The 22,671-nt window shown below is 46.3% G+C and overlaps 9 protein-coding genes across 14 annotated transcripts in view; 4 read left to right on the top strand and 5 right to left on the bottom strand.

Moving 5' to 3' along the window:
• LOC108009929 (uncharacterized) overlaps positions 1-973 on the top strand; it is a 31,649-nt gene extending 30,676 nt beyond the window's left edge. The window contains exon 4 of the mRNA XM_017074670.4: positions 358-973. Within this exon, the coding sequence (XP_016930159.3) occupies positions 358-561 (204 nt within the window). The 3' untranslated portion in view covers positions 562-973. The remainder of the gene's footprint in view (positions 1-357) is intronic.
• Positions 223-2,463, bottom strand: LOC108009930 (uncharacterized). 3 transcript variants are annotated; one of them, XM_070995300.1, is made up of 3 exons: positions 1,859-2,463; positions 1,372-1,498; positions 223-612 (listed from the first exon to the last, which is right to left on the bottom strand). In XM_070995300.1, exons 1-3 carry the CDS (start codon positions 2,338-2,340, stop codon positions 601-603), a joined length of 621 nt encoding a protein of 206 aa, XP_070851401.1. In that variant the 5' UTR covers positions 2,341-2,463; the 3' UTR covers positions 223-600. The 3 variants fall into 3 exon arrangements, with proteins under 3 accessions (XP_070851401.1, XP_016930161.3, XP_016930160.3); XM_017074672.4 differs by lacking the exon at positions 223-612 and adding an exon at positions 970-1,158; XM_017074671.4 differs by lacking the exon at positions 223-612 and having other exon boundaries at positions 970-1,498; positions 1,859-2,462.
• Positions 2,464-3,066: 603 nt separating this feature from the next.
• Positions 3,067-7,053, top strand: Cul1 (cullin 1). The gene is made up of 4 exons (XM_017073799.4): positions 3,067-3,224; positions 3,858-4,989; positions 5,055-6,101; positions 6,156-7,053. Exons 2-4 carry the CDS (start codon positions 4,114-4,116, stop codon positions 6,555-6,557), a joined length of 2,325 nt encoding a protein of 774 aa, XP_016929288.1. The 5' UTR covers positions 3,067-3,224; positions 3,858-4,113; the 3' UTR covers positions 6,558-7,053.
• Positions 6,891-8,710, bottom strand: Or43b (Odorant receptor 43b). Of its 2 annotated transcripts, XM_017073803.4 has the most exons (3): positions 7,935-8,710; positions 7,222-7,579; positions 6,891-7,162 (listed from the first exon to the last, which is right to left on the bottom strand). In XM_017073803.4, exons 1-3 carry the CDS (start codon positions 8,708-8,710, stop codon positions 7,085-7,087), a joined length of 1,212 nt encoding a protein of 403 aa, XP_016929292.3. In that variant the 3' UTR covers positions 6,891-7,084. The 2 variants fall into 2 exon arrangements, with proteins under 2 accessions (XP_016929292.3, XP_016929291.3); XM_017073802.4 differs by having other exon boundaries at positions 6,891-7,579.
• A 56-nt stretch (positions 8,711-8,766) lies between these two features.
• On the bottom strand, positions 8,767-11,003 carry Kdm4A (Lysine demethylase 4A). 2 transcript variants are annotated; one of them, XM_065863377.2, is made up of 4 exons: positions 10,774-11,003; positions 10,619-10,710; positions 9,695-10,561; positions 8,767-9,635 (listed from the first exon to the last, which is right to left on the bottom strand). In XM_065863377.2, exons 1-4 carry the CDS (start codon positions 10,927-10,929, stop codon positions 9,260-9,262), a joined length of 1,491 nt encoding a protein of 496 aa, XP_065719449.2. In that variant the 5' UTR covers positions 10,930-11,003; the 3' UTR covers positions 8,767-9,259. The 2 variants fall into 2 exon arrangements, with proteins under 2 accessions (XP_065719449.2, XP_016929290.3); XM_017073801.4 differs by having other exon boundaries at positions 9,695-10,558; positions 10,774-11,002.
• Positions 11,004-11,419: 416 nt separating this feature from the next.
• ND-B14 (NADH dehydrogenase (ubiquinone) B14 subunit) lies at positions 11,420-12,080 on the top strand. Its single transcript, XM_017075065.4, has 3 exons — positions 11,420-11,648; positions 11,719-11,834; positions 11,890-12,080. The coding sequence occupies exons 1-3, from the start codon at positions 11,519-11,521 to the stop codon at positions 12,016-12,018; spliced, it is 375 nt and encodes a 124-aa protein (XP_016930554.1). The 5' UTR covers positions 11,420-11,518; the 3' UTR covers positions 12,019-12,080.
• Positions 12,081-14,843, bottom strand: LOC108010220 (zinc finger and BTB domain-containing protein 41). The gene is made up of 6 exons (XM_017075064.4): positions 14,175-14,843; positions 13,817-14,116; positions 13,573-13,764; positions 13,414-13,515; positions 12,674-13,352; positions 12,081-12,615 (listed from the first exon to the last, which is right to left on the bottom strand). Exons 1-6 carry the CDS (start codon positions 14,710-14,712, stop codon positions 12,360-12,362), a joined length of 2,067 nt encoding a protein of 688 aa, XP_016930553.3. The 5' UTR covers positions 14,713-14,843; the 3' UTR covers positions 12,081-12,359.
• Positions 14,844-15,191: 348 nt separating this feature from the next.
• On the top strand, positions 15,192-16,221 carry cag. Its single transcript, XM_017074195.4, has 2 exons — positions 15,192-15,443; positions 15,497-16,221. The coding sequence occupies exons 1-2, from the start codon at positions 15,325-15,327 to the stop codon at positions 16,059-16,061; spliced, it is 684 nt and encodes a 227-aa protein (XP_016929684.3). The 5' UTR covers positions 15,192-15,324; the 3' UTR covers positions 16,062-16,221.
• LOC108009664 (zinc finger protein 93) lies at positions 16,205-22,524 on the bottom strand. 2 transcript variants are annotated; one of them, XM_017074190.4, is made up of 13 exons: positions 21,953-22,524; positions 21,780-21,885; positions 21,295-21,717; positions 21,076-21,231; positions 20,900-21,013; positions 20,470-20,829; positions 19,020-19,736; positions 18,777-18,956; positions 18,620-18,715; positions 18,427-18,462; positions 18,056-18,331; positions 17,001-17,907; positions 16,205-16,936 (listed from the first exon to the last, which is right to left on the bottom strand). In XM_017074190.4, exons 1-13 carry the CDS (start codon positions 22,358-22,360, stop codon positions 16,744-16,746), a joined length of 3,972 nt encoding a protein of 1,323 aa, XP_016929679.3. In that variant the 5' UTR covers positions 22,361-22,524; the 3' UTR covers positions 16,205-16,743. The 2 variants fall into 2 exon arrangements, with proteins under 2 accessions (XP_016929679.3, XP_016929681.3); XM_017074192.4 differs by lacking the exons at positions 20,470-20,829; positions 20,900-21,013; positions 21,076-21,231; ... (1 more) ...; positions 21,780-21,885; positions 21,953-22,524 and adding an exon at positions 19,909-20,011.
• Between the last annotated feature and the right edge of the window lie 147 nt (positions 22,525-22,671).

Raw genomic sequence — 22,671 nt, 5'->3', positions numbered from 1 at the left:
AACAACTCTTAAATTTAAGTGGTCTATAAATGAGTCAATCAAAAAGTTATTTACTCCGAACCAAAATGGATATTTTAGGTTCCAGTATAATGTTGTAAAAAAAACTTTAGGATTTTTTTCAAGTCGTTAAGAAGTTTTGAATGATAGTCAATTAAAGAGTTATTTAATGTGAACCAATACTTAAAATATCAATTCCAGTAAAGTCAATAGCTGGAGTAATAATTATAAGGTTCAGAATTATATTTATTAAAAAATATCCTTAAAGTAAAATCCAATTAGGTGAATTAACAATGGAAGTTGAAAATTTTTCCGTGCTTTAAACAACAAAAACTTATGATATAATTTATTTTCACACAGCCATCCTCACGACCCGAATCGGACTTTACGCTCGACCTGCCGCGGGCCGAGCAGCTGCGCCTGAAAATGGAGAAGGAGAAGAAGTTCCGCCAAAGATGTCGCTTCATCACCACGTTCCTCAGCCTGGTCTTCTTCCTGCTGACCGTGATGGTGGTCAGCCTGGTTCTGACCCGCGGCAAACGGATGTTCGGCAGCATGATTTGAGGATCCCCGATCGGTGGCAAATGCCACACTAGTTAGCCTCTAGATCCGACTCTGCGCAATCGAGAGAAGGCAGAATATATATTACAAACTACAGTGCCAACCACAATTGTAAAACGTTAGCGAAGCTCAAGTTTAGTGTTAATCGTAGTCGTAAGTTTCTCGTGGTTTTTTTTGGCAGGGCAGGACCGCCACAGCCGCAGTCGCAGTATTGTTAATAAATTATTTATGTGATTTTAGTTGTTAAGTCCAAGTGAGTGCATTTGTTTTGTGCGTACGCGTAAACTGCCTGTATCCAGCCTATCGTTTGTCCAACCTTTCGTTAAGCCCATCAAACTGTATTAAGTCTAAATGTATAATTAATTATAGCTAGAGTTTTGTGAATGTGTGGAGAATAAACAGAATACCAAGTATATTTAATATAACATTTATTAATATGGAACATCCACGCACTGGCGAGTTGAAAGCATCGGTACTTTTGAGATTTTTAATGCCTTCGGGGCTTCAGCGGCATCTTCGTACTTATAGACATACATATATCATCGTAATTGTTATCACAAGTGGTTTTGTTTTCCTTTTGATTCGTTAAACCTGAACCAACTGCGAGTGGGAGAAATGCACAGAACTTAGTTATTAGTGGGCTTAGTGGGCTACTTGGCTGGCAGCTACAGCGCAAATCTACAAAGCGTTAAATAGCTACGAATTAAGGCAAGATCTGCTGAGAAGTGTGGGAAATGGCGGTGCAGCCAAACGGATCTTTGGCGTGTGCTTGTGTTTGCTATTTCATAATATGCGTATGTTCTGACGATTGACCTCGAACAGGGTGTGGTCCTCTTCGTCGCTGTTCACGTCCTCGATGGCCATCGGCAGTGGTGTCAGCTCCTGGTTGGCCCGGTCGCCCTGCACGCCGTACTTGCGCTCCGCTCTCGATAGACGCAGCCTGAAAGATTAGCGATTTGATTAGTCTAATCAGCTTCAATCTAGTATACGGATTTGCAAACAGAAAATATCAATCGACATTTTATAAGAGGAAAATAAGCTTTAAAAATTTAATTTTATGTTCATTATGCGCTCTATAAACTAATGTAGAATTCACTAAGCTTATTTTATTTTACAATGTCAAGATAGTTTTTGTGATTTATAGTATGGTGTGTTGAGAAGGTTCGTTATTAATTGAACGCGTGCAAAGCAACCGATAAATATCTTGATAAGAAGCGGTTCATAAAAACCATTGAACACGTGATTTTATGTTAAAGTCTGAGTCATAGCCCAGGAAATCGGGGCCTAACTCTTAACTCACCGATAAACCCTCATTACGAGCAGTAGGATGGCTGTACTGGTGATGCCCACTAAGATGTAGACCACGGCCTGGCCGGGAAAGTCCATATCGGGGGTTCTATGTGATAGTTCAACATGCACATCGTCCTCGGGAAAAGTTCCGGTGCCGTGGACCGATTCTGGTGCCTTGGCATCTGCCTGGGGGCCCGATGGAGCTGCCGGAGCAGTTGGGGCAGCCGGAGCTGCAGGACCAGCCGGGGCAGGCGGAGCAGGTGCCCCCTTATCCACAACCACCATGGAATCCTTTGGACCCGCCAAAGGATCCTCTGGTTGGTCCTTCTTCACAGACTGCTTTTTGGGCTCCACCTCGGCAACCGGCGCACTCTGCTCCGCGATTGCCTCCCCTTTTGGAGGCGCCTGGGTGACTGCTGCGTCACAGGTCTGCTGGTGGAATAGGAGCAGCAGCAGCGCTGCAGCCACTAAGTATAACCAGCGGCTGGGCATCTTCTTCTATCCAACTCAAAATCGTTTCCAAATTTAGCCGCTTCTACGGATAAACAATGACCTTTTAAATTTCTTTACTGTTTTTGTTTTGCTTAGCTTTGGAGTTGCCACACAGGAAAACTGAGCTGAGAATATATTTCGCCTTCTATATCTGGTCACATTTAAAAAAGCCGCCTTAAATTGAATCGTGAAATAAAGCAAAAAAAATTACGGTACAATTGTGGAATTCATGGACTTTTCAATATATCACTGTACAAGAAAGTAAGCATCGATTCAAAATATACCTAAGATCGCCAAGTACAGAAAGCTTATCAATTTGTTGGAAACAAAACATAATAATTTTAAGTACTAATTGAAATGTATGCAATTTTTAACATTCTGCGAAAAAATTTAACAATATATTTTTTATGATTGACCATTTTATAAACAGAAAGCAAATATTCAGTTAAATATATTTCGCATTGAATTGTATTATATTTTGGTTTCTATTTATCAGCCTTTGTTTTTTTTATCATCTGTTATATCATTCTGGAAAACAAATCGCAATTTATATACGTTTCTGTTTTGACTGAAGATCATAGAATAGTTTTTGCATTATGCATGCAGTGATCAGTCATGTAACAGTGATCACTTCACGGCCATTAGTGATGCGCGATATACAACGATACACAACAAGGTTAAAATGACAATCGGTTGTGACTGCGGAGTAAGGCGCCATCGCTGGTTTTACTGCACCAGTGGCGAGCGGTCACTCTATTTTAATAGTTAGTAATAAACGAAAGTTAGTGATTTTCACAGAAAAGCAGTTGATTTAATTATAAGCCCAATTGCGAAATACACTTTTAAGTTAGTTTAGTTTTAAAGCTCATCTGATCTGGCAACAGGTAATTTGAGGCGTCTTAAAGGAGGAAGGCTGCTCCAGACGAGATTTCGGGCTGTGAAAATGGCGAACAAAAGAGAAAAAATGTGTGTGCTCCAAGGGGGAAATCAAATCACTACGTCACAGAAAGAAAAGATAGGCACACAGGGGCTTTTTTTTCCACAAAAATGTATTTATTTTGGTGGGAGCAATGGAATCTTTGAAGTTTTTAACATTTAACTGCAGTGTAATGGTTATGTGCGCTATTTTTTTTTTATCTTAATGCACCTTTGTGTGTGTGAAGGCGAGGGCGAGTACGTGCGTGTGTGTGTGTTTATTTAACCAGGAAGTTTGGTTTTTGAACACGATCTATCGATAGGTGGGCGGGGGTGGAGGGGCTCCACTTGCCATTTGATTGGTCAATACCCTACATTGCAGGGCATATCCGACCATGTTGCAGCAGTGCATTACACCTTGAGCTCGGAGTGTGTGTGTGTGTGTGAGTGTGCATGTGCGCGTATGTATTCCGCAAGCCTCTCTTTTATTGCTGTGACATTGGATCATAATAGGCGACCTTCGGGTCGTCGCTTTTTACGTGGCGAGGCCTACCACATTCCCACTCCCATTCCGTTTCTGTACCGTTTCGTCTCGTCCGCAGATTGACACTTTAAATTCCAAAATTGGAACACTGATTCGCCAAGATTCCGGCCACAGCTCCCAGGACGAGAGCCGCCAAACGACGTCACCTAGACAGCAGCAGCGCCAGCAGCAGCCATCCCCCGTCGCCACCTAGGGTGACAGCCTCCGCCGCTGCCTCCTCCAGCCAAGCGCCACTGCAGGCCCAGCATCCTCCAGTGGGAGAAGGCAGAAGGCCTTTGCCACCACCCACCGCCCACGCCACAGTTGCCGCCAAGATGAATCGCTCCAGCAATGCCCAGACCACACAGAAGCTCGTCAACCTGGATGACATCTGGAGCGAGCTGGTCGAGGGCATCCTACAGGTGTTCGAGCACGAGAAGTCCCTTACCCGCAGCCAGTACATGAGGTTCTACACGCATGTCTATGACTATTGCACAAGCGTGAACGCGGCGCCCAGCGGACGGAGCAGCGGGAAGACCGGCGGAGCCCAACTGGTGGGCAAAAAGCTGTACGACCGACTGGAGCAGTTCCTCAAGTCATACCTGAGCGAGCTGCTCATCAAGTTCAAGGCCATCAGTGGCGAGGAGGTGCTCCTGTCGCGCTACACCAAGCAGTGGAAGTCGTACCAGTTCTCCAGCACCGTCCTGGACGGCATCTGCAACTACCTGAACCGCAACTGGGTGAAGCGCGAGTGCGAGGAGGGGCAGAAGGGCATCTATAAGATCTACCGCCTGGCCCTGGTCGCCTGGAAGGGACACCTGTTCCAGGTGCTCAACGAGCCTGTCACCAAGGCGGTGCTCAAGTCCATCGAGGAGGAACGTCAAGGCAAGCTCATCAACAGGTCGCTGGTGCGCGACGTCATCGAGTGCTACGTGGAGCTCAGCTTCAACGAGGAGGACGCCGACGTCGAGCAACAGAAGCTGTCCGTCTACAAGGACAACTTCGAGAGCAAGTTCATCGCAGACACGTACGCCTTCTACGAGAAGGAGTCGGACGCGTTCCTGTCCACCAACACGGTGACCGAGTATCTCAAGCACGTGGAAAACAGGCTGGAGGAGGAGACACAGCGCGTGCGCGGCTTCAACTCGAAAAACGGACTCTCCTATCTGCACGAGACCACGGCGGATGCGCTCAAGTCCACATGCGAACAGGTGGGAATGCCGAACATATCCCACTTTATAGTTCACGTACTAACCAACGAATCAATGTATTTCAGGTTCTTATCGAAAAACATCTGAAAATATTCCATACCGAGTTTCAGAATCTGCTTAACGCAGACCGAAACGATGATCTGAAACGGATGTACTCGCTGGTGGCCCTCTCACCCAAAAACCTGACAGATCTCAAGTCCATCCTTGAGAACCACATACTCCACCAGGGCACCGAGGCCATTGCCAAGTGCTGCACCACCGACGCGGCCAACGATCCCAAGACCTACGTCCAGACCATCCTGGACGTGCACAAGAAGTACAACGCCCTCGTCCTGACGGCGTTTAACAATGACAACGGATTCGTGGCAGCCTTGGACAAGGCATGTGGAAAGTTCATCAACTCTAACGTGGTCACAATCGCGAACAGTGCTAGCAAATCGCCCGAGTTGCTGGCCAAGTACTGCGACCTGTTGCTGAAGAAGTCCTCCAAGAATCCGGAGGACAAGGAGCTCGAGGACAATCTGAACCAGGTTATGGTCGTCTTCAAGTACATCGAGGATAAGGATGTCTTCCAGAAATACTACTCCAAGATGCTTGCTAAGCGCCTGGTGAACCACACATCGGCCTCGGACGACGCCGAGGCCATGATGATCTCCAAGCTAAAGCAGACGTGTGGCTACGAGTACACCGTCAAGCTTCAGCGAATGTTCCAAGACATTGGCGTCTCAAAGGACCTGAATTCCAACTTCAAGCAGTACCTGGCCGACAAAAACGTGACCATGGAAATTGACTTTGGCATCGAGGTTCTGTCCTCGGGCTCGTGGCCCTTCCAGCTAAGTAACACCTTCCTGCTTCCCTCTGAGCTGGAGCGGTCGGTGCGACAGTTCAATGAGTTCTACGCCGCCCGCCACTCTGGTCGCAAGCTCAACTGGCTCTACCAGATGTGCAAGGGCGAGCTAATCATGAACGTCAACCGCAATAACTCCTCCACTTACACCCTGCAAGCCAGCACTTTCCAGATGTCGGTGCTGCTACAATTTAACGATCAGCTCAGCTTCACAGTCCAACAACTGCTGGACAATACACAGACACAACAGGAGAACTTGATCCAGGTGAGATTACATCCTTTCATTCTCTAGCTACTTACTTATGAGGTATTCCTTCAGGTATTGCAAATACTGCTCAAGGCTAAGGTGCTGACCTCCAGCGACAATGAGAACTCGCTGACGCCCGAGTCGACGGTAGAGCTGTTCCTGGACTATAAGAACAAAAAGCGTCGCATTAACATCAACCAGCCGCTGAAGACTGAACTTAAAGTGGAGCAGGAGACTGTACATAAGCACATAGAGGAGGACCGAAAATTGCTGATCCAGGCGGCGATCGTTCGCATTATGAAAATGCGCAAGCGACTCAACCACACCAATCTCATTTCGGAGGTGCTTAATCAGCTGTCGACGCGCTTTAAGCCCAAGGTGCCCGTGATCAAGAAGTGCATAGACATCCTGATCGAGAAGGAGTATCTAGAGCGTATGGAGGGACACAAAGACACATATAGTTATCTCGCCTAAGTTTATGTTAAATGTACAACCTTCGCTGTTTCATCTATGCCAGCCATTAAAAATATCATCAATATACTTAGAGATCGTGTAGACCCTCCGCGCCCCCTCCTACCCAGCCCGAAATAAACTGCCGCTGAAACATTCGAACTGTTCGCGAGCTAAAAATACTCCATGCTTGACATTATATGTGCAATTCTCGCCAACACGTCACTAACTTCATCTACCGTCAGCCGAGCACATCGTTTGAAGGGAGCAATGGAGCCCATAGACAAGATGATGAACCGGCCAGATTCCAATTTCCGAGAGCAACCTAGGTTCCCACCAATCAATAGACTCTTGCTGTATGGTATAAATATAAAGCGATTTTCTTTATTACCCTTTGTTCGCGATCAAGTTTTGTTTTAACTAGTTTACGTTATTCATAATTCGCTATATGCATATACGATTATTATACTACTACGAAGCAAACGAGAGTTAAGTTCATAAATCAATGTATGTACGTTTACCTCTGGTGCGGTTATTTTTATTTCGCGTTTCTATTCCTGAAGTTGCAACTTCTGATCTAAGTTCATTCCGCTGGCAATGGCGTATACGGTAAAGGCGAATTTGGCCACCTGCAAGAACGTATGTTTTTTTTGGAGTTCCCTGTCCCTTTGGAGATCACTGAACTTACATTGATGTTTGTGGCCAGATTTATGTTGAATATATTCATGGCCGTGAACGTCATGGGCTGCTGGAGCTTCTGCAGAAACTGAAGAACTGTCCGCTGGTACCGCTTGTCCTGCATCCACCAGGAACTATGGAAAAGTGCATCCGCCAGCTCGTTGCAGTCATCTACGATGGCGTTACAGTAGAAGCAGAGCGGGAACGTCTGCAGAAGGACGGCCATAACGTAGGTTACTATGCCAAATCGGGTCGACTGGTCGGCGAACAGCACCATATTGATCATAACGATCCCCAGAATGGAACCGCATATGATGAATTGGGCAAATATAGTGCCAGAGATGATGGGTTGAATGGCATCACAAAAACTGGAGGAATCATTAGGATTTGTATACAAGTTGTACTTTAATTTTATTGTAAAGCATACACTTTAATTGATAGGAGTTTCTTTGTTGATAGGTGTACAATTTTTTTTGGTCCAGTTTTGGAACTAAATATGAAAACATTATATTTGTACACCAAATATTTTGGAAAATACAAAATATCTCTCTATAGATGTTCTCATCTACACTGTACTTTTTTTATTTTCTGGATCATTTTAGATCAGGGGATTTAAAATTTATTTTGTGGTATTATGCCACAAAACTTTTATATTTGTTGGTATTCTTAATTACATACAAAATTAATGGGAAATATTTTTAGAGTATGGCTAACATCACTTACTTCAGCATTGTTCTGTGAGCCTTGATGCAGTCCACCAAAGATTTGAATATGGAGTCGCGGTCGCTGCCACCTTCATTGCTGGCCTCGCCCAGGTTGATGATGCGGTCCTTAAGCATCAGGATGTGGGATCGCAGGGCCGCCACGTATATCACAGGGTAGGAATCGGTGGCCGTGGCCACGAATATGGCATAACCCACGGTAAAGTACTCCAGGAAACTCTGAATGTACAACTGAGTGCGATTAATCCGCCAGTTTACAAAAGGATAGTAGGTGTTGTATGGCACACGGTCGTGAAATAGTCCGTCCAGCAGGGTGGAGGTGGCGTATAGAACGTAGACCACCACGAAGATCAGGTACAACCTGGTGATGGCGGCCACCATGTCGCGTACTTTGCGCTTCTCCTCCGGCTTCACACAATATTTGTCCATCTCGTCGAAGTGCTTGTTGGCCAGCTCCAAACGGTCCATGTAGATGACCAGCGTGAAGAACTTCAGAGCGAAGCACCAGGTGTTGAGGCAGAGCTGCAGGGATTGCAGCAGCAAGTCCGGCGGGAACTCCGCAAGGTGGATCGTGTAGTTGATGGGAAAACTCACGGGTAGTATCAGCATATTATAGATGAAGGAGAACACCCTCCAGATTTTGCGGCCAACTCCGAAATCGTTTCGAAAGTTTAGACCGGAGATTCGCAGCGTTTCAAGCAGATAGGCGTTCGAGTCTCTGGTGCTGATGGGTTCCGATATGGGAGCTGGGTACATAAGCTTAAAGTATCCGAACATCTTTAATTGCGTACGTTTAGGGCTAAGAAGTAACTGGCGAAAGGAAAGACTTGAAATGCTTTTATAGCCCGCGAATCGCAGTTCTTAATTCTTAATTGGTTGCCAATTAAAAAGGCGTACCGCTGTTTGTTGCAAAGGAATTTCACACATGTCATAACATATCAAAGGCTAAAGCCCTATATCTTTTTGATTATAGACATTGCATATTTTGGGCGTTACTGTGTAAAAGGATATCTGTTTTATACAACTCGAATTGTTGTGCAATACTGCCTTCGGTGGGAACTGACACTTGTTAAAAAAATATGAAGGGGCCAATGTTGCCTCGCTCCATTTACAGCTTAAAGATTTATAAATTTTGTACATTTTTTGCATATGAATTTGCTCGTCTCCTAAATTCTATACACATATCTTCATTGTGATGGCGTCATGTCTGTTTAAAAACTATGAAATACAAAAAGACTATCCATAAAATATCTTTGATGTCAGCCGCACGAAAATATAAAAAGGAGATCGTAGGTCTGCCGTTAAGCAGTGTTATTAGTGGCATCTTCAATCCTCATCGTCAAGTGTTAGTACTTTAGTCTGGAAGCGCATACGCTTGGTGTTCTTCACCACACCGTTAGTGAGGAGATTGACCCCGGTCTCTGGACACGGCAGGTCATTCCACAAGCGCTTGACCTTCACCACGGCTACGGAATTGAAGTCGTATCTCTTTGTTGCGGAACTTGGTTCAGGTACGGAAGCATTGGGTGGGAGCTTACGCAGTTTTACAACGGGCTGCAGCTGGCGACAGCTATTGTGGCTGCTGACACTGGCCCTGTCGTCGGCGTCATCGGTGGGCTCCGCATTCGAATCACACCCATTGGCAGCTAGCGAGCAGCCGCGCTTTTGTGGCGACTCTCCCTTGGGTTTAACAACACGCAAACTGAAGTATTGGGGTTATCTTAGTACAAAATTCAACGAACTCATGAGCTAATTAAATACCTTGCTTGTTTTTCAGACTCATTTAAAGTGGGCGGCGCTGCAGCGCATATTTTCCCCGGCTCCTCAGGGTGGCAGCCAAAGTCCTGACCCCTCAGCCAATTCTCGTAGCGCTCAGGCTGGAAACGGCGCACAAAGGTCTCCATCGAGATCTTGACCATGTCGCTGCGGCACCGGCAGATACTTGCCCGCTTGCCGTACTCGATCCATCGCTTCGACGCGAAGTTGGTGGACTCTGCGCCGTTGAAGCCGTGATTGAACCCAGCATGGTAGCCGAAGGGGAATGTGATCATGATCTCACCCGCCTCTTGGGTGATCTTGTTGTAGGGTATGTTGTGCTGGCGCAGCACCTTCGGACTGATCATGGTCATCTTGTGGCGCAGATAGGCATTGCACTCCTGGTAATTCTCGGCGAAAGTTTCCCTGGCCAGCTTCTCGAGACGTCTGCCATAGGCCGGCGGAATGGCGTACCAGGTTTTGGGTGCACCGAAATGCAGATAGTTGATGGAATACAGATCCATGTCTTCGGTGTGCCAGGCAAAGGAGCTCTTCCACATGCCAAAGTAGAGGTAGGCCGTATTCACGCCATCGATGATGATGTTGTAGTCTGTGTTGACCAAGTTTAGGATGGTGTCCAGACGTCCGATGTTCCACACGTCCAGTTCCTCGTCACTTAGAGATCCCTTAACGTCGGCCGCGTACAATGGCGATATGTAGGTGATGTTCTTCCAGTACTTGCGCTCCAAGTCCTCGTAATCGAAGTGGCGCGGGGTCTGGTGGAGCTCGGAGTTGGCCTTCTCCATGAACTGGCGCAGGGTCATCTGGCGGCGCTGCTGGATGTTGATCTGCTGGTACACCCCGTGGGCACTGCTAGTCGAAAGGGATTCCTTGCTGAGTGCCAATGGCTCTGAATTGAGAGGCACTTACCCGGTGACCACTTGACTGATCGGCGCTGGAATTGTCATGTTGATATTCTCTATGTCGTAGCCCGACTTTCGGGGCACCCATTCCGCCGGTGGCTAGGGATAGACAGCATACGTTAACTCTATTCAATTAATCAGGGGGTTGTCTGGCCAACATACCTGGATTTTGGCCAAGCCGGCTAAGTGAGCTCCGCGTGATTCTATGTACTCTATGTAGGCGGAAAAGTCCTTGAACTCCTCGTAGCTGGGACGGAAGGTCATGATGCGGGGCACTTTTGTCTGCTCCTCATCACCGAATGAGGATCTGGTGGACATTTTGGAGAAACAAACAAAAAAATTAAGCAAGTGACAATTTCCCCCGTTGTCTAGTGTGACCAAAGAACACGAAATCAGGCTGATACTCCGTCGTAGACCAAAACACCAAAAATATTCTATTACATTTAAAAAACACATAATATAATAAGGGTACCCCCTAAACTGTTGTTGCGTTTATATTTGGTCCGCTGTTCCATACAATACCAATGTTTATAAATTGTGACTAACTGTAGTTTTATTAATTTAAAAATCTGTTATTTAATCAAACGAACATTTTCATAGCCGCTTTAAATGCTTCTTATGTTTTGTTGGGTCAACCAGCTGATTTCGCAACAACTCTAGTCTGTGTGAACGCTCGCATCAGTTTTTTGTGATGTTAAATGGATATTTTAAAGAGATATAATAATAAATTTTTAATAGCCGAATAGTTTACCACATATTTATCTATATGGCGGCAACTTTTTATATTTCCAAGTTAGTTTGTTGTTGTATTTCCCCAGTCCAATTGAACAAATTAAACTCCGGTCACACTGCTCTGCTGCGAGCAATATTTGTCGTTGGAAAAACAGGCGAAATAAAAACAAATCAAATGGCCGGACGTGAAGCTGTGAAGCGCGCCGTGCAGCAGGTGCGCCCCATCCTGTCCGTGGACCGGGAGGAGGCCCGGAAGCGAGCCCTGAACCTGTACAAGGCCTGGTACCGCCAGATTCCCTACATCGGTGAGTGCTCCTGGTTATGTCATCAGAGTCCGCATCCCGACGCCATATAATCCAATCCCTGCACTTGCAGTCATGGACTACGACATCCCCATGACCGTGGAGCAGTGCCGCGACAAGTTGCGCGAGGAGTTCGTCAAGCACCGCAGCGTGACCGACATCCGTGTGATCGACATGCTGGTCATCAAGGTAAGGCCCTCCTTCACAACAAACCAACCAGTATGTTAACCCATCCTCTACACAGGGCCAAATGGAGCTTAAGGAATCCGTGGAGATCTGGAAGCAGAAGGGCCACATCATGCGCTACTGGAAGGAGTCGCAGGATCCCAAGCCCACCGACTTCCTTTCCAAATTCATCCAGGGAGTTAATTAGTTATTGAAATTGAAATAGTTTAAATACAAACTCCTTCCGAGTGTAAATCGAACTCAAGCCAATTTTGTGCGCTTCAGAGCGCGTGTTTCCTTCCAGTTTATTGAGATTGTGACTTCAAAAAAATCATGGTTTCACTGTGGATACATGTAAAGATGTACATTTTGATCTCAGTTCTCTGAGCAAAAAAGTTGTCCGAACTGAAATAATTGGAGGGGTGTGTGTAAAATGTCGGTTTTGGGATGATTTGTAAAGTGCAGACAGTCTTCTAGCTCTCGTCAGCTATAGTTCGTGCCGTTTGATTTTGTAAATTCTATGCAGGTAAATGGATCGGCGGTCGGTTCTTAGGGTATCAAATTTAGCAGGTTGTCCAGGGCTGTGGAGTTGGCAAAGAGATCTGTGGATATGTCGTCGTAGTCCACGCCCAGGCTCTTCAGCTCGGTGAAGCAGTCCTCCGTAAAGCCAGGAATCTCCAGTGAGTTGTTCGACCTGTTGAATGCATCGTGTCGATTGGTGTAGCCCTTCTTTTCGCGAAACATCTCGGCCAGCTGCTCGTCGCTTAGCTCGGTACCATGCACCTTCTTGGAATGTTGCCGGAACCTAGAAGTTGGACAACTGTTGGTCATAAATTCTAGACCAGGTAGTCTATGTTACGTACTTGCTGCGATCTGCAAACTCGCCGGTGCAGTCCTGACACTTGTACGGATACTCCATGTGCTCGTACTGATGCTGACGCCTTCGCCACCTGGTCTTTGTCTCAAAGTTGCACACTTCACAGCGCCAGACCTTCGGCTTCTGGTGACTCCTCTGCTCGTGCTCGCGCATCAGGGCCATGTTTTGGAACTGGCTGCCACAGGTTGGACAGCTCACTTGCTCCTCGTTTACATGGGCCCGCTCGTAGTGCACCCGCAATTCTGCGGAGTTTACATAGTTCAGCGAACACTTGTCGCACTGGAAATGCCTCTCCGAATGCCGCTTGCGATGCAGGGTCAGGGTGTCTGCACTCTTGAAGCTCCTGCGGCAGATCTCACATTCGTGTAGCGTTTCCACGGCATGCAGTTGCTGTAGGTGCAGCTCATATTTGCGCATGGTACTAAACTCCTGATCGCAAAAGGTGCAATGCACAGAATCCTTCAATTGGCAGAAACGCTGGTGACTGTGCAGACTGGCCTTCTGGCTGAACATCTTGTCACACTCCTTGCAGGCGTATGCCTCAGTCGGCGACACCAAAACCTTCGCGGGAGTGTGCACCCTGGTGTAGTGTTTTCTGGCCGACCGCTGATCCTTGAAGATCCTGTCACAGGCCGGGCAGTTTGCCTGCATGTAGCAGTACATTTCTGGTTGATAAAGAAAATAAGTTAAGGACATTTCGAGATGGAATTCTTCTAAGATGCCTACCAAAGTCTCCATCTATTTTATGGTGATCGATGAGATGCTTCTGCATCTCGCTTCTGTCTTTCGTCTCATAACTATTGCAAGGTCGGCACTTGAAGTTTTGATCTGAAACATAAACCTCTTGAAGCATTTACAAGGATTATAATGAACAAGACAACTCACTTTTGTTTAGGCCAATTATGTCATCTTCGGCCATAGATATTTTGTGAATACTTTTGTAATGACTTCTTAGCTGCTCAGCATCGGTATCCGTATATTGGCAAACATTGCATTTTAAAATGGGTATATTAACCATTGTATTGCTAGTGCTGGCTTCTTCCAGCACAAGTGTAGTGGGTTCCTCTACCCCATTGGCTAAAAGTAAGAAAATTATTATGATACTACTAAACTTTCTTTAAAGGCTTACATTTAGGATGATTACTGGACTCCTCCTTTGGACCTTGGCTGCTGGCATCATCGTTCAGTGTCATATATAGAGCGCGTTGTATAAGATCACACTCCGCATCGGACATATCGCCGTTCTTGTTATTGAAATTATAATTGTTATTATTCTCGCCACTTTTCCTGCCCACCGAGGTGGCAATAGCTGCATCTCCTGATGTAATACTGCTCTCGAAGAAGGTCTCATTGTTCTTGGCATCCGAACCGTCGTTTTCGTCCTCCTCCTCCAGGTCATTGGTGTCGTACTTCACATCGAAAAGGATGACTATTTGGAGGGCAAAAAGGTTAACTATTGATTAAATTGTAAAATAAGAGATGCCCACCTTCATCTTCTTTAGGCGCTTTCTTGCTGCTCGACGCATCAGCATCTAGTCGGGGCACCTTGGCTCCTCGCATGTAGAGCACATTCTCCTCAATTGGCCCAGGCATGCCTTCATAGCCTTCGACGAACTGCTCGAACTCTTGGCTGAACTGATTCCAGTGAAGCGACTCGCTGCTGGCCTTCCTTTTTAGTTCGCCCGTGGGACTGGGCAGCTTGACGCTTTTCGCTTCTGCATATAGCTTGAGATTCGACTCCAGGGCCATCTCCACGAAGTGCATGGCCACCTCCAGGGCACGACAGCAGCGCACGCATATCTGCATGGGCCACAGGTAGCCACCGGGACTGATGACCCGCAGGTCCAGGTGGGTGCACTGCTTCAGGCACTGGGCATAGGTCCGCGACTTCTGGAGATTGGGAATCTCGGCGCTTAACTGCACGGTTTTCCGGTCCACCGATAGACATGCTCGGCACTTGGAGCCCTTGTTCAGCTTATTCATGGCCGCCAGCGCGGGATCCGCTAGGGATGTGGCGGCGTCCATGGCGCTCTAGTTAATTGGGATACTTTTCTTCGCTGGATAATCCTTTTGTTCCTGGCTGTTTCAAAAATATATTCGGCTAACAATGTGTATTGTGTTTTATACCGCTCTTTTGTGATCAAAACTGGTGTGACCGTCTAGGGGCTCACACAAAATTCTCATGCCGGTGGCCTTTTTGTTTTTGTGGAGCATCTTAAGTTCCAGGGGCGTTCGCAAAGGGCTTTTTCGGGGGTTCCCTTCGTTCATAAAACAATTTTCAAAAACTTAAAGTGTACACATTCAGTTTCAGGAGTGGTGTAAATTGTTGTTGTTGTTGTTAAGTTGGGTTACCAAAAATATGAAAATATGAAACGTATTAAAAATAAACAACAATGTACAGTAATCATATCCAAGCAAAAACACTTCTGGAGATCCCCGTGACAAAATCCTAATTACGCCACTGATTGTTTTTATTGGTATACGTTCGCCATGGTCACACTACTAAATATATATATATAGTGTGTGGGCGGACGGACACTCCCTTGAGCGGACAAGGAAATTCGTTAATTTTGTAGCGAGTTTTACTACTATCGGCTAATGAAAGGGTTTACCCTTATCCAATGATTCTGTACGTCAATGGAAATGCTACAGCGACGACCCAGAAAACCAAGACAACTGCTTAGTCTGGAGGAGAAAATGGAAGTTATCCGAACCCATGAGCAGAATAAACTAACAGTGCGGGATCTAGCGAAAAGGTAACGTCCCCTGCATTGTTTATAAAAATAGCTCTCAATTAAGATTTATTTAGATTTAACATTGGTAAAACTCAAGCAGCTGAGATTTTAAAACACAGAGAGGCAATCAGGATAGGATTGGCGACTGGAGAACTGAAAATGAACCAGATGCGAAGGAATCCCCTCAGTCAGAAGGGCACTCATATCGACGAGATATGCTTCGAATGGTTCTCCCGGGCCAGAAGCGAGAATATTCCCATATCCGGCGAAATGGTCCGGGAAAAGGCAAAGCAGATAGCGGACGAAGCGGGCTACACCGATTTCACAGCCTCCTCGGGGTGGCTTCAGAAATGGAGGAAGCGAAACAATATAGCATATAATGCCACCGGTGACAGCCTGGACTTGCAGGAGTTCGAGGCCATCCTGGTCAAGAGCGAACCCATCTCGAACAGGGATGATGATGAGGAGCCTTCTCCAGTGAGTTTGATAGGTCCCATCTACTCCAAGGAAGAGGCTATGCTGCAGTTGGCTCGCTTAAAGGAATTTGCCAGAGATGACTTTGTTTCCTACCAGCAGTTACTGAGCCTGGAAAACCAGTGGAGCTGGAAGTGGAAAAATTTCAAAAAGGAGGTTCCTTGACCTAAATGATCTTGTTGAATTTTAAATCTCGAATTTTATATTAGAAGTAGTTTAATTTATATAACATGGTTTGTTTTTAAAGACATACAGTTTACTAATTTATATTTCTGTTAAAACAAGTAAGATACAAAATAAACTTCATGTTATTCTATTAAGAACATTTATTGCTCGCATATATATAAAATACATGACCCATAGGAGGGTCGATGTGCAATAAAAAAAAAAACATAATATTGGATGCATTTTAGACACTAACTGTGAAGCTCTTTCTCTTTGGCCAAAGCAGAGCCAGCTGGTGGAGATTGCCTCAATAATGATTGGGTATCAAATCGATGATTTTCTGACATCCTGAGGCGGATAATTACATTTAAGGCGGTTCTATAAGTTACATGTTGCCATTGGGGCATACCCCAAGTTGTGGGCGATCATAAATACGTTACAAGTTAACTGAAATCCATCGCTGTTTGCTATACATAGATATATGTCGATAAATGAATTTATATCTACTATGCGGGTTATGTTATGTGAGAGATTAAATTTTATGTGATTAGTCTACAACTTAAAATGTAAACTTTAAGACATTAGATGTGCTAAAACGATGGAGAGGAACAGAACTTAGTCTATATCAAACTTTGTACATTGTGCGGCTACGTTGCTTGATTGGTAAGAGCATGAGTTGGGACTACTTGGAATTATTGCATGCAGCTGCGGTCTCCTCCTTGATTTCCTCTTCGCCATCCACATCCTTATTGCAACTGGAAGTCGTTTCATTCAAATCTGTAGAGTTGTTAGGGTCCGTAGACTGTGCAGAGATGTCAGCTAATTCTTCTTTGGTCAACCGGATATTGTGAATCAAGAGAACATGGCTTGTGAGTCTACATGGAAAATAGGTTTTAATAATAAAGTGTGCAACTGATTAGGACTGATTCATCGGCTTACCTTCCACGCCGTAAGTAGGAGCGTTCGCACTTGGGACACTTGTAGGTCGCCATGCCCTTGTGCACGCTCATGTGATTCCTCAAATGCAGACTGGATTGCATCTCCTTGTTGCAGACGGTGCATGTATACCGCGCGACCAAGTGGATTGCGTTCTGATGGCGCACCAAATGATGCTTGAAGCCGAACGTCTTCCGGCATCCATCAAACGTGCACCGCAGCGTCTTCTCCTTTCCATGCTTTGTTTTCGTGTGCCGCTCCAGCTCAGCGTTGGTCACAAAGGTTTTGGGGCAGAGCTTGCACTGTGATTTCCGGGCGCCGTGCCGCTTCATATGGAACTTGAGCAGAGTGAGCGTTCGGTATGCCGTATTGCAGATTGCACACTTGTGTTGGTAGCCCCACCGCGATGGCTGCGTGTTGGAGTGCAGCTCCATCTCGTGCTTAACCAACTTGCCCAATTCGTCGAAAGTTTTGTTGCATAGCTTGCATGCGTAAGTGGAAGTTCGATGCAGACGGGAGTTGGAGCGTAAACCCTTCACTGGCGATGCAGCCAGGGCGGCGGTGGTCAATAGTTTGTCGCTTCCGTTGAGATGACTGCTTGGTGGGGCATTCGTGGTGGCTTTGGGCATGGCATGGGAATCGGGCGTGGATCGCTGGGCTGCATCTCCCATGAAGTCATAGTCGTAATCAAACGGTGTGGGCGTGGGAAAGAGGTTGGTCGACGATGAGGCTGTCGTTGTGATGGGCGATTCGGAGGATGTAGCTGCCGCTGCTGCTGCCGCTGTTATTGCTGCTGCTATTGCCGTTGTCGTCACTGCTGTAGCTGCGTCCAATGTTACTGGATCTAGTTCTTCCTCTGGCAATGCCGCTTCCGTTTTTATTCCCGATCCATCATCTTTGCCAGCTACTTCTGGTGAGAACAACAACAATCAACGATCATTGTTCATCGTTGAGCAATAGCGTTTTTGGATTATCAATCGAATTGTGTGGTGGCGTGTGTTGGGCATAGTTGGAATGGGAATTTGAGTTCGTTCTTGCAAGGCTATTGAGGCTCTTACCATTGCCACCGCCATTGCCTGATGCCGCCGCCGTCATCATCTCAGCCCCACCGTCCGTCTGCATCATCTCAATCTGTTTGTTTTCCTCAAAGACCGGATTCTCTGGTCCACAACTTGTGGACGACGATGTGGTCAATGTTACAGTGGTGCTTTCCACCGATTGTGGCGTTTGCATCTCTATAATAGTGTCCACCAAGTGGCTGCGCTGCAGGTGGCGGCTGAGGGTGCTTTTGGCCGCGAAAGATCGAATGCAGCGCGGGCATTCAAAGGGTAATTCTGTGAATAGATTGGGGAAGTTGTAATATAAGGGCATAAGGCGTTAAATGGGATTATACGTGGAAATTCGATTGATTAGTGCCAAAGTTACTTACTGCGTATAATAAACACCTCGTTGGCATGTATGGAAACTGAAATCAATATAGTAAGTAGGGTATTAATAATCATTCATTAAAATTAATGGTAAAGTAATAATACTTGTGACCCAGCTAATTGATTAGCATACCACTTTTAGTATATAAATTGTTATAATCACATGTGATTAAATAAGAATTTAAAAGTTCTTACCGCCATCATTAATGCCGTGGTGGGCATTTAGATGCTGCCGCATATCCGCATCTGAGTCGCACTCGAATGGACATTTAGCGCACATGAGCATTTGTTCTAAAGATAGAGATGGAAATTGCTGATGGTGTGCTTTAAATATAGTTGTATTCCAGCTTACTCTTCATCTTGCCAAGATATAGTTTCTCGATGTTAGTGCGGGCTACTGAAACCTTATCGCCCTTGGCCTGGACCATGTCCCTCGTGGGCATTCGCTTGTGCACAGTTTTGTAGTGCCTGATCAGCAGACGCTTCATGTTGTACAGATTGGTACACAGCTCGCAGCGGTAGGGGGCCAGACCTGAACACAAAAACAGATATATGAGTATTGGATTACAAGAAGTACGTGACCCAGCTGACTTACCCCGATGGATAAACATGTGGTTCTCGAACTTATACTGGCTGGTAAACTTCTTGTTGCAGTATATGCAGTAGGGCTTCTGCAAATGCTTCGATTGCTCGTCGTCAAAGTCGTCGACATCGTCATCGTCACTGGTTAGGAGCAGATTCTGATCTGTGGCAGCATCGTTGTTGTCATTCTCGTCATCGTTGTCCGCCTCCTCCTCCTCCTCCTCTTCGCCCACCGCATCCTCCTCCTCGTCGAAGTCCTCGAACAAGTTCTCGGCATCAAAGTCCAGACTGATATTGTTATTATCAATCACAATGTCATCGCCATCTACCACGGGCATATCGTCCGCGGGTATTGTGCAGATGGCAGCCACATCGGTGTTGTCAATGAAATCCTGCATGTCGCCAAATATCGAAATGTTGGATGTATTGACTGCCACTTGCTGAACAGCTTGCTGAACGGCTTCGTTTACGGGCAGAGTGCCGTCTGAGATTTCGGGAAAGATTTCAAATGCATTGCTGTTGGCTTCTCCGGTTGATTCCACCACAGGAGTCATTGGGATAGGCAGCGGGTTCGTCGCTACAGCTGTGGTACTGGCGGTTGCCGCATAGAAAAGCGGCGTGGCATCCACCAACACGTTGATGTCGCCCGTTTCCGTGATGGTCGTGGATGTAGTGGCCATTGGCACTGGTTGCTGCATTGGTACCTGCTGTTCCACAACAACTGGCGGATCTGCAAGACATTGCAAAAAAGGAATAATGTTAAACCGAAAAATGAATACACTTAAAAAACTTTTGGATTAAAATAAAACTTTGTTAGTTTGTAAGCTAAAGATACTAAAAATTATATCGAAAATTCACACAAAACATCTAGAATAGGTGAATTAATCCTGTTTAGTCCTTACCGAAAGTCACAATCCTACCATGTGCTGTAGATTTTGCTCTTACTAATATGGAATATAGGCCTTTGGAACTTGTTTCGAGTGTCATCATCGCGTTGGCTATAGGAAATCCCCAATCCTACCCGCTAATGAAGGCCAAAGACTAAATGCCATTATGATTTAAGCTCAAATTTACTAGCAAAATATGGAATTACCTTGATAAAAGCGATACATTAAAATATTTGGAAATGTTGGCGTGTAGAACAGATTTAGAATTCGTATGCAATGTTTACTATTTTCTAATATATACAATAAGTTGTACTTTTTGTGTAGACTGATGGTAAATAGTGAGCCAGAAAATCACCGCCAAATGAGTTAAATAAAGAGGCAACCAATTAAATGAAAAGAAAACTACGAGTGACACTCGAAACAAAACCAGATGAACTGTGATCTCAGCATAAAAACAAATCAACAAATATCAAATAAATAATGAATTCAACAAACTATAAAAGTGACGAAAATTTCATTTGCGAATCATTTCATAACGCTCCGAAATACCGCTCCTATTCGAATCTCAAGACTCACATTTAATGCCAATTGGGATGTCGTTGTGATCTGGTTTCCTGACCGAAGGCAGCTGCTTGGGGGCAACGCCACTCGGAGCTGGAGCTTGGAGAATGCTAGCTCCCGCCTCACTGGACCAACTGGGACGCAGCTGCACCTCCGTGGGATGGACCCTGTGCCCATCCGTGTAGTGCGCTCGCAGCTGACTGGCGTTGCGCGTCTCGAAGAGGCACATGTCGCACGAGAAGACACGTGAATCCGGCTCCTTGTCACTCCTGCCGTTTTCATCAGACCGATGGTGGACCATCTTGTAGTGCTGTATGAGATCGGTGCTGCGCAGCGAGTAATAGTCGCACTGGTCACAGAAGAACTTGGGCAAATCTGTTCGAAACAAAAGCACAGAAATTAGTCATTTAAAAACATTGCATTAAGATAGGTGGAATCAACTAACTGCTGTGTGTCAATTGGTGAGATTTGAGGCGTGTCACAGTGGAAAATGTTTTCGGACATATTTTGCACTTGTGCTTGTAGGCCGGCGATCCGCCTGCCGTTGGCTTTGGCCTGACTGTAAACGTATAAGATGGTAGATTGTAGAAGCGTATTACTAGCCTGGCGGGCGCATCTTACCTCTTGGCTGTGGCATAACATCCTCCACAATCAGCTCGCTGACATCAATATCCATCGGTACACTCTGATCATTGACACCCAAAAGATTTTGTAGGCTGATATTGACATTGGAGGAGCTGTTCGGCTTGCTGTCATCGATATACTCTATGACCACGCCTGCAAATGGATCGGTATGAGTGATTTTTCCTTAATTAATTACTCGTAGCTAGCTAAACCAACCGCTTCCATTGACCTGCTGCAGCGAGCCATCGGGCAGGACCAGGTACTCGGTCCCTATGCTCACATTGGGCGTGTCCATGGGCGGTAAGGTGGAGGTGAGAGTGTCTACTCCCGGCAACGTTTCGCCCATGCTGACGGCCAGCTGCTGCTCAATGTCGCGCAGCTGTTCGGAATCGATATGCGGCTGCAGCTGTGGCTGTGCGTAGTCATCTGGCGTCAGAACAGTGGGTATTAGCAGCTCCATGTCTTCTAGCGTGCACACCGCCTTGGGTTCTTCATCTCTGGGCGCTGGCAAGTCCTTGTTCTTGACATGCTCCTCCGCCTGGCCAGTGGACAGGCCATGAATGTTGACATAATGCTCCAGCAGTACGCGCTGTTTTAGCGTTGTGAAGCTGCACAGCTTGCAGTTGTACGAAAGACCCTCTGGAAATGGATTCGCGCTGTGAGATGGTGAAATATGATAGGTTTATAGGGGTAACATGTACCTGCATGTTGCCGTATGTGCTGCTTGAGCTCCAGGCGATTGTAGACCACCACCCCGCACACCTGGCACTCGTGCCGCATGGTTTTCAAGGGTCTCTCCGTCTCCAGCTGGAAGTGAAGGAGAAAGGAAAGGGTATTTTATGCTGGGAATGTGAGTTCCTTAAGACAAACATACTTCTTGAGAGACTGCTGGGTTTCCGGGTTTCTTCTCTGGCTCCTGGACCAGAGAGCCATTAAGTCTCCTTTGGCCACGCTTGGGACACAGTTTGCGACACAGGATCTCATGGGCACGCAAAGCGTTCTTAAGGAAGTAGTAGGCAACCTGCAGGCTCTTGCTGCACTCAATGCAGATGTACTGCGGCAGCTCGGGGGCATTTTCGGCGCTCACGCAGAAGAGCAGGCACCGGAGCAGGGGGATCTTGTCCGATGTGTCCGCCGGATCCAGACTGCGCGCCACCGCCACCGAGTCCAGTTTGAGGTACTCCACATCCGTCTTCAGGCAGCAGCGACACGAAAACTTGTAGTCCACCTCGGCGCCCGAAATTGCGTCCGAGTGCGAGCTGTTCCTCTTGTTCAGCGCCATCGTTCACGCGTTGCTCATCTGATGGCGCTCGTTTCGCGTGGTCTCCTGTCGCAGCAATTAATTGGCAAATGGCCGCCGATCTCTCACGATTTAACAATAAAAAACTCAATTGTTTTTCTTCACTCGCGTCGCGTCGAAATAAAATGGCATGCCAGGGTTGTTTCGCGTTGCCATTTATTTACCAGGGCTGGCGGCCCACACGCAGTTGATAGCAGCGGCCTATCGATAACACGGCCCCTTCGCGCCCCCGAAATGGTTGGTAATCGAATTATCTTAATTAAATTATCTTTTAAGTACTCAGCTGACTTAAA

Source organism: Drosophila suzukii, chromosome 2R (genome assembly GCF_043229965.1).
Source record: "Drosophila suzukii chromosome 2R, CBGP_Dsuzu_IsoJpt1.0, whole genome shotgun sequence".
In the NCBI taxonomy this organism is placed as follows: Eukaryota; Metazoa; Arthropoda; class Insecta; order Diptera; family Drosophilidae; genus Drosophila; species Drosophila suzukii.
The sequence above is the reverse complement of the archived record's forward strand: the minus strand, read 5'-3'. Positions and strand labels throughout refer to the sequence as shown.

Coding starts and splice junctions, on each gene's coding strand:
- cag (XM_017074195.4), top strand. CDS start 15,325: ATGGAAATGCTACAGCGACGACCCAGAAAACCAAGACAACTGCTTAGT. Junction 15,444..15,496: donor GTGCGGGATCTAGCGAAAAG/GTAACGTCCCCT, acceptor AGATTTATTTAG/ATTTAACATTGGTAAAACTC.
- ND-B14 (XM_017075065.4), top strand. CDS start 11,519: ATGGCCGGACGTGAAGCTGTGAAGCGCGCCGTGCAGCAGGTGCGCCCC. Junction 11,649..11,718: donor CCGCCAGATTCCCTACATCG/GTGAGTGCTCCT, acceptor CTGCACTTGCAG/TCATGGACTACGACATCCCC. Junction 11,835..11,889: donor TCGACATGCTGGTCATCAAG/GTAAGGCCCTCC, acceptor TCCTCTACACAG/GGCCAAATGGAGCTTAAGGA.
- LOC108009664 (XM_017074190.4), bottom strand. CDS start 22,360: ATGGCGCTGAACAAGAGGAACAGCTCGCACTCGGACGCAATTTCGGGC. Junction 18,332..18,426: donor CGAGGTGTTTATTATACGCA/GTAAGTAACTTT, acceptor ATCTATTCACAG/AATTACCCTTTGAATGCCCG. Junction 17,908..18,055: donor AGGCAATGGCGGTGGCAATG/GTAAGAGCCTCA, acceptor TGTTCTCACCAG/AAGTAGCTGGCAAAGATGAT.
- LOC108010220 (XM_017075064.4), bottom strand. CDS start 14,712: ATGGACGCCGCCACATCCCTAGCGGATCCCGCGCTGGCGGCCATGAAT. Junction 14,117..14,174: donor AGCGCCTAAAGAAGATGAAG/GTGGGCATCTCT, acceptor CCCTCCAAATAG/TCATCCTTTTCGATGTGAAG. Junction 13,765..13,816: donor GTCCAGTAATCATCCTAAAT/GTAAGCCTTTAA, acceptor TCTTACTTTTAG/CCAATGGGGTAGAGGAACCC.
- Or43b (XM_017073802.4), bottom strand. CDS start 8,710: ATGTTCGGATACTTTAAGCTTATGTACCCAGCTCCCATATCGGAACCC. Junction 7,580..7,934: donor GCTCACAGAACAATGCTGAA/GTAAGTGATGTT, acceptor TGATTCCTCCAG/TTTTTGTGATGCCATTCAAC.
- Cul1 (XM_017073799.4), top strand. CDS start 4,114: ATGAATCGCTCCAGCAATGCCCAGACCACACAGAAGCTCGTCAACCTG. Junction 4,990..5,054: donor TCAAGTCCACATGCGAACAG/GTGGGAATGCCG, acceptor AATGTATTTCAG/GTTCTTATCGAAAAACATCT. Junction 6,102..6,155: donor AACAGGAGAACTTGATCCAG/GTGAGATTACAT, acceptor GTATTCCTTCAG/GTATTGCAAATACTGCTCAA.
- LOC108009930 (XM_017074671.4), bottom strand. CDS start 2,340: ATGCCCAGCCGCTGGTTATACTTAGTGGCTGCAGCGCTGCTGCTGCTC. Junction 1,499..1,858: donor CTCGTAATGAGGGTTTATCG/GTGAGTTAAGAG, acceptor CTAATCTTTCAG/GCTGCGTCTATCGAGAGCGG.
- Kdm4A (XM_065863377.2), bottom strand. CDS start 10,929: ATGTCCACCAGATCCTCATTCGGTGATGAGGAGCAGACAAAAGTGCCC. Junction 10,711..10,773: donor CCGGCTTGGCCAAAATCCAG/GTATGTTGGCCA, acceptor GTCTATCCCTAG/CCACCGGCGGAATGGGTGCC. Junction 10,562..10,618: donor ATCAGTCAAGTGGTCACCGG/GTAAGTGCCTCT, acceptor CCTTTCGACTAG/CAGTGCCCACGGGGTGTACC.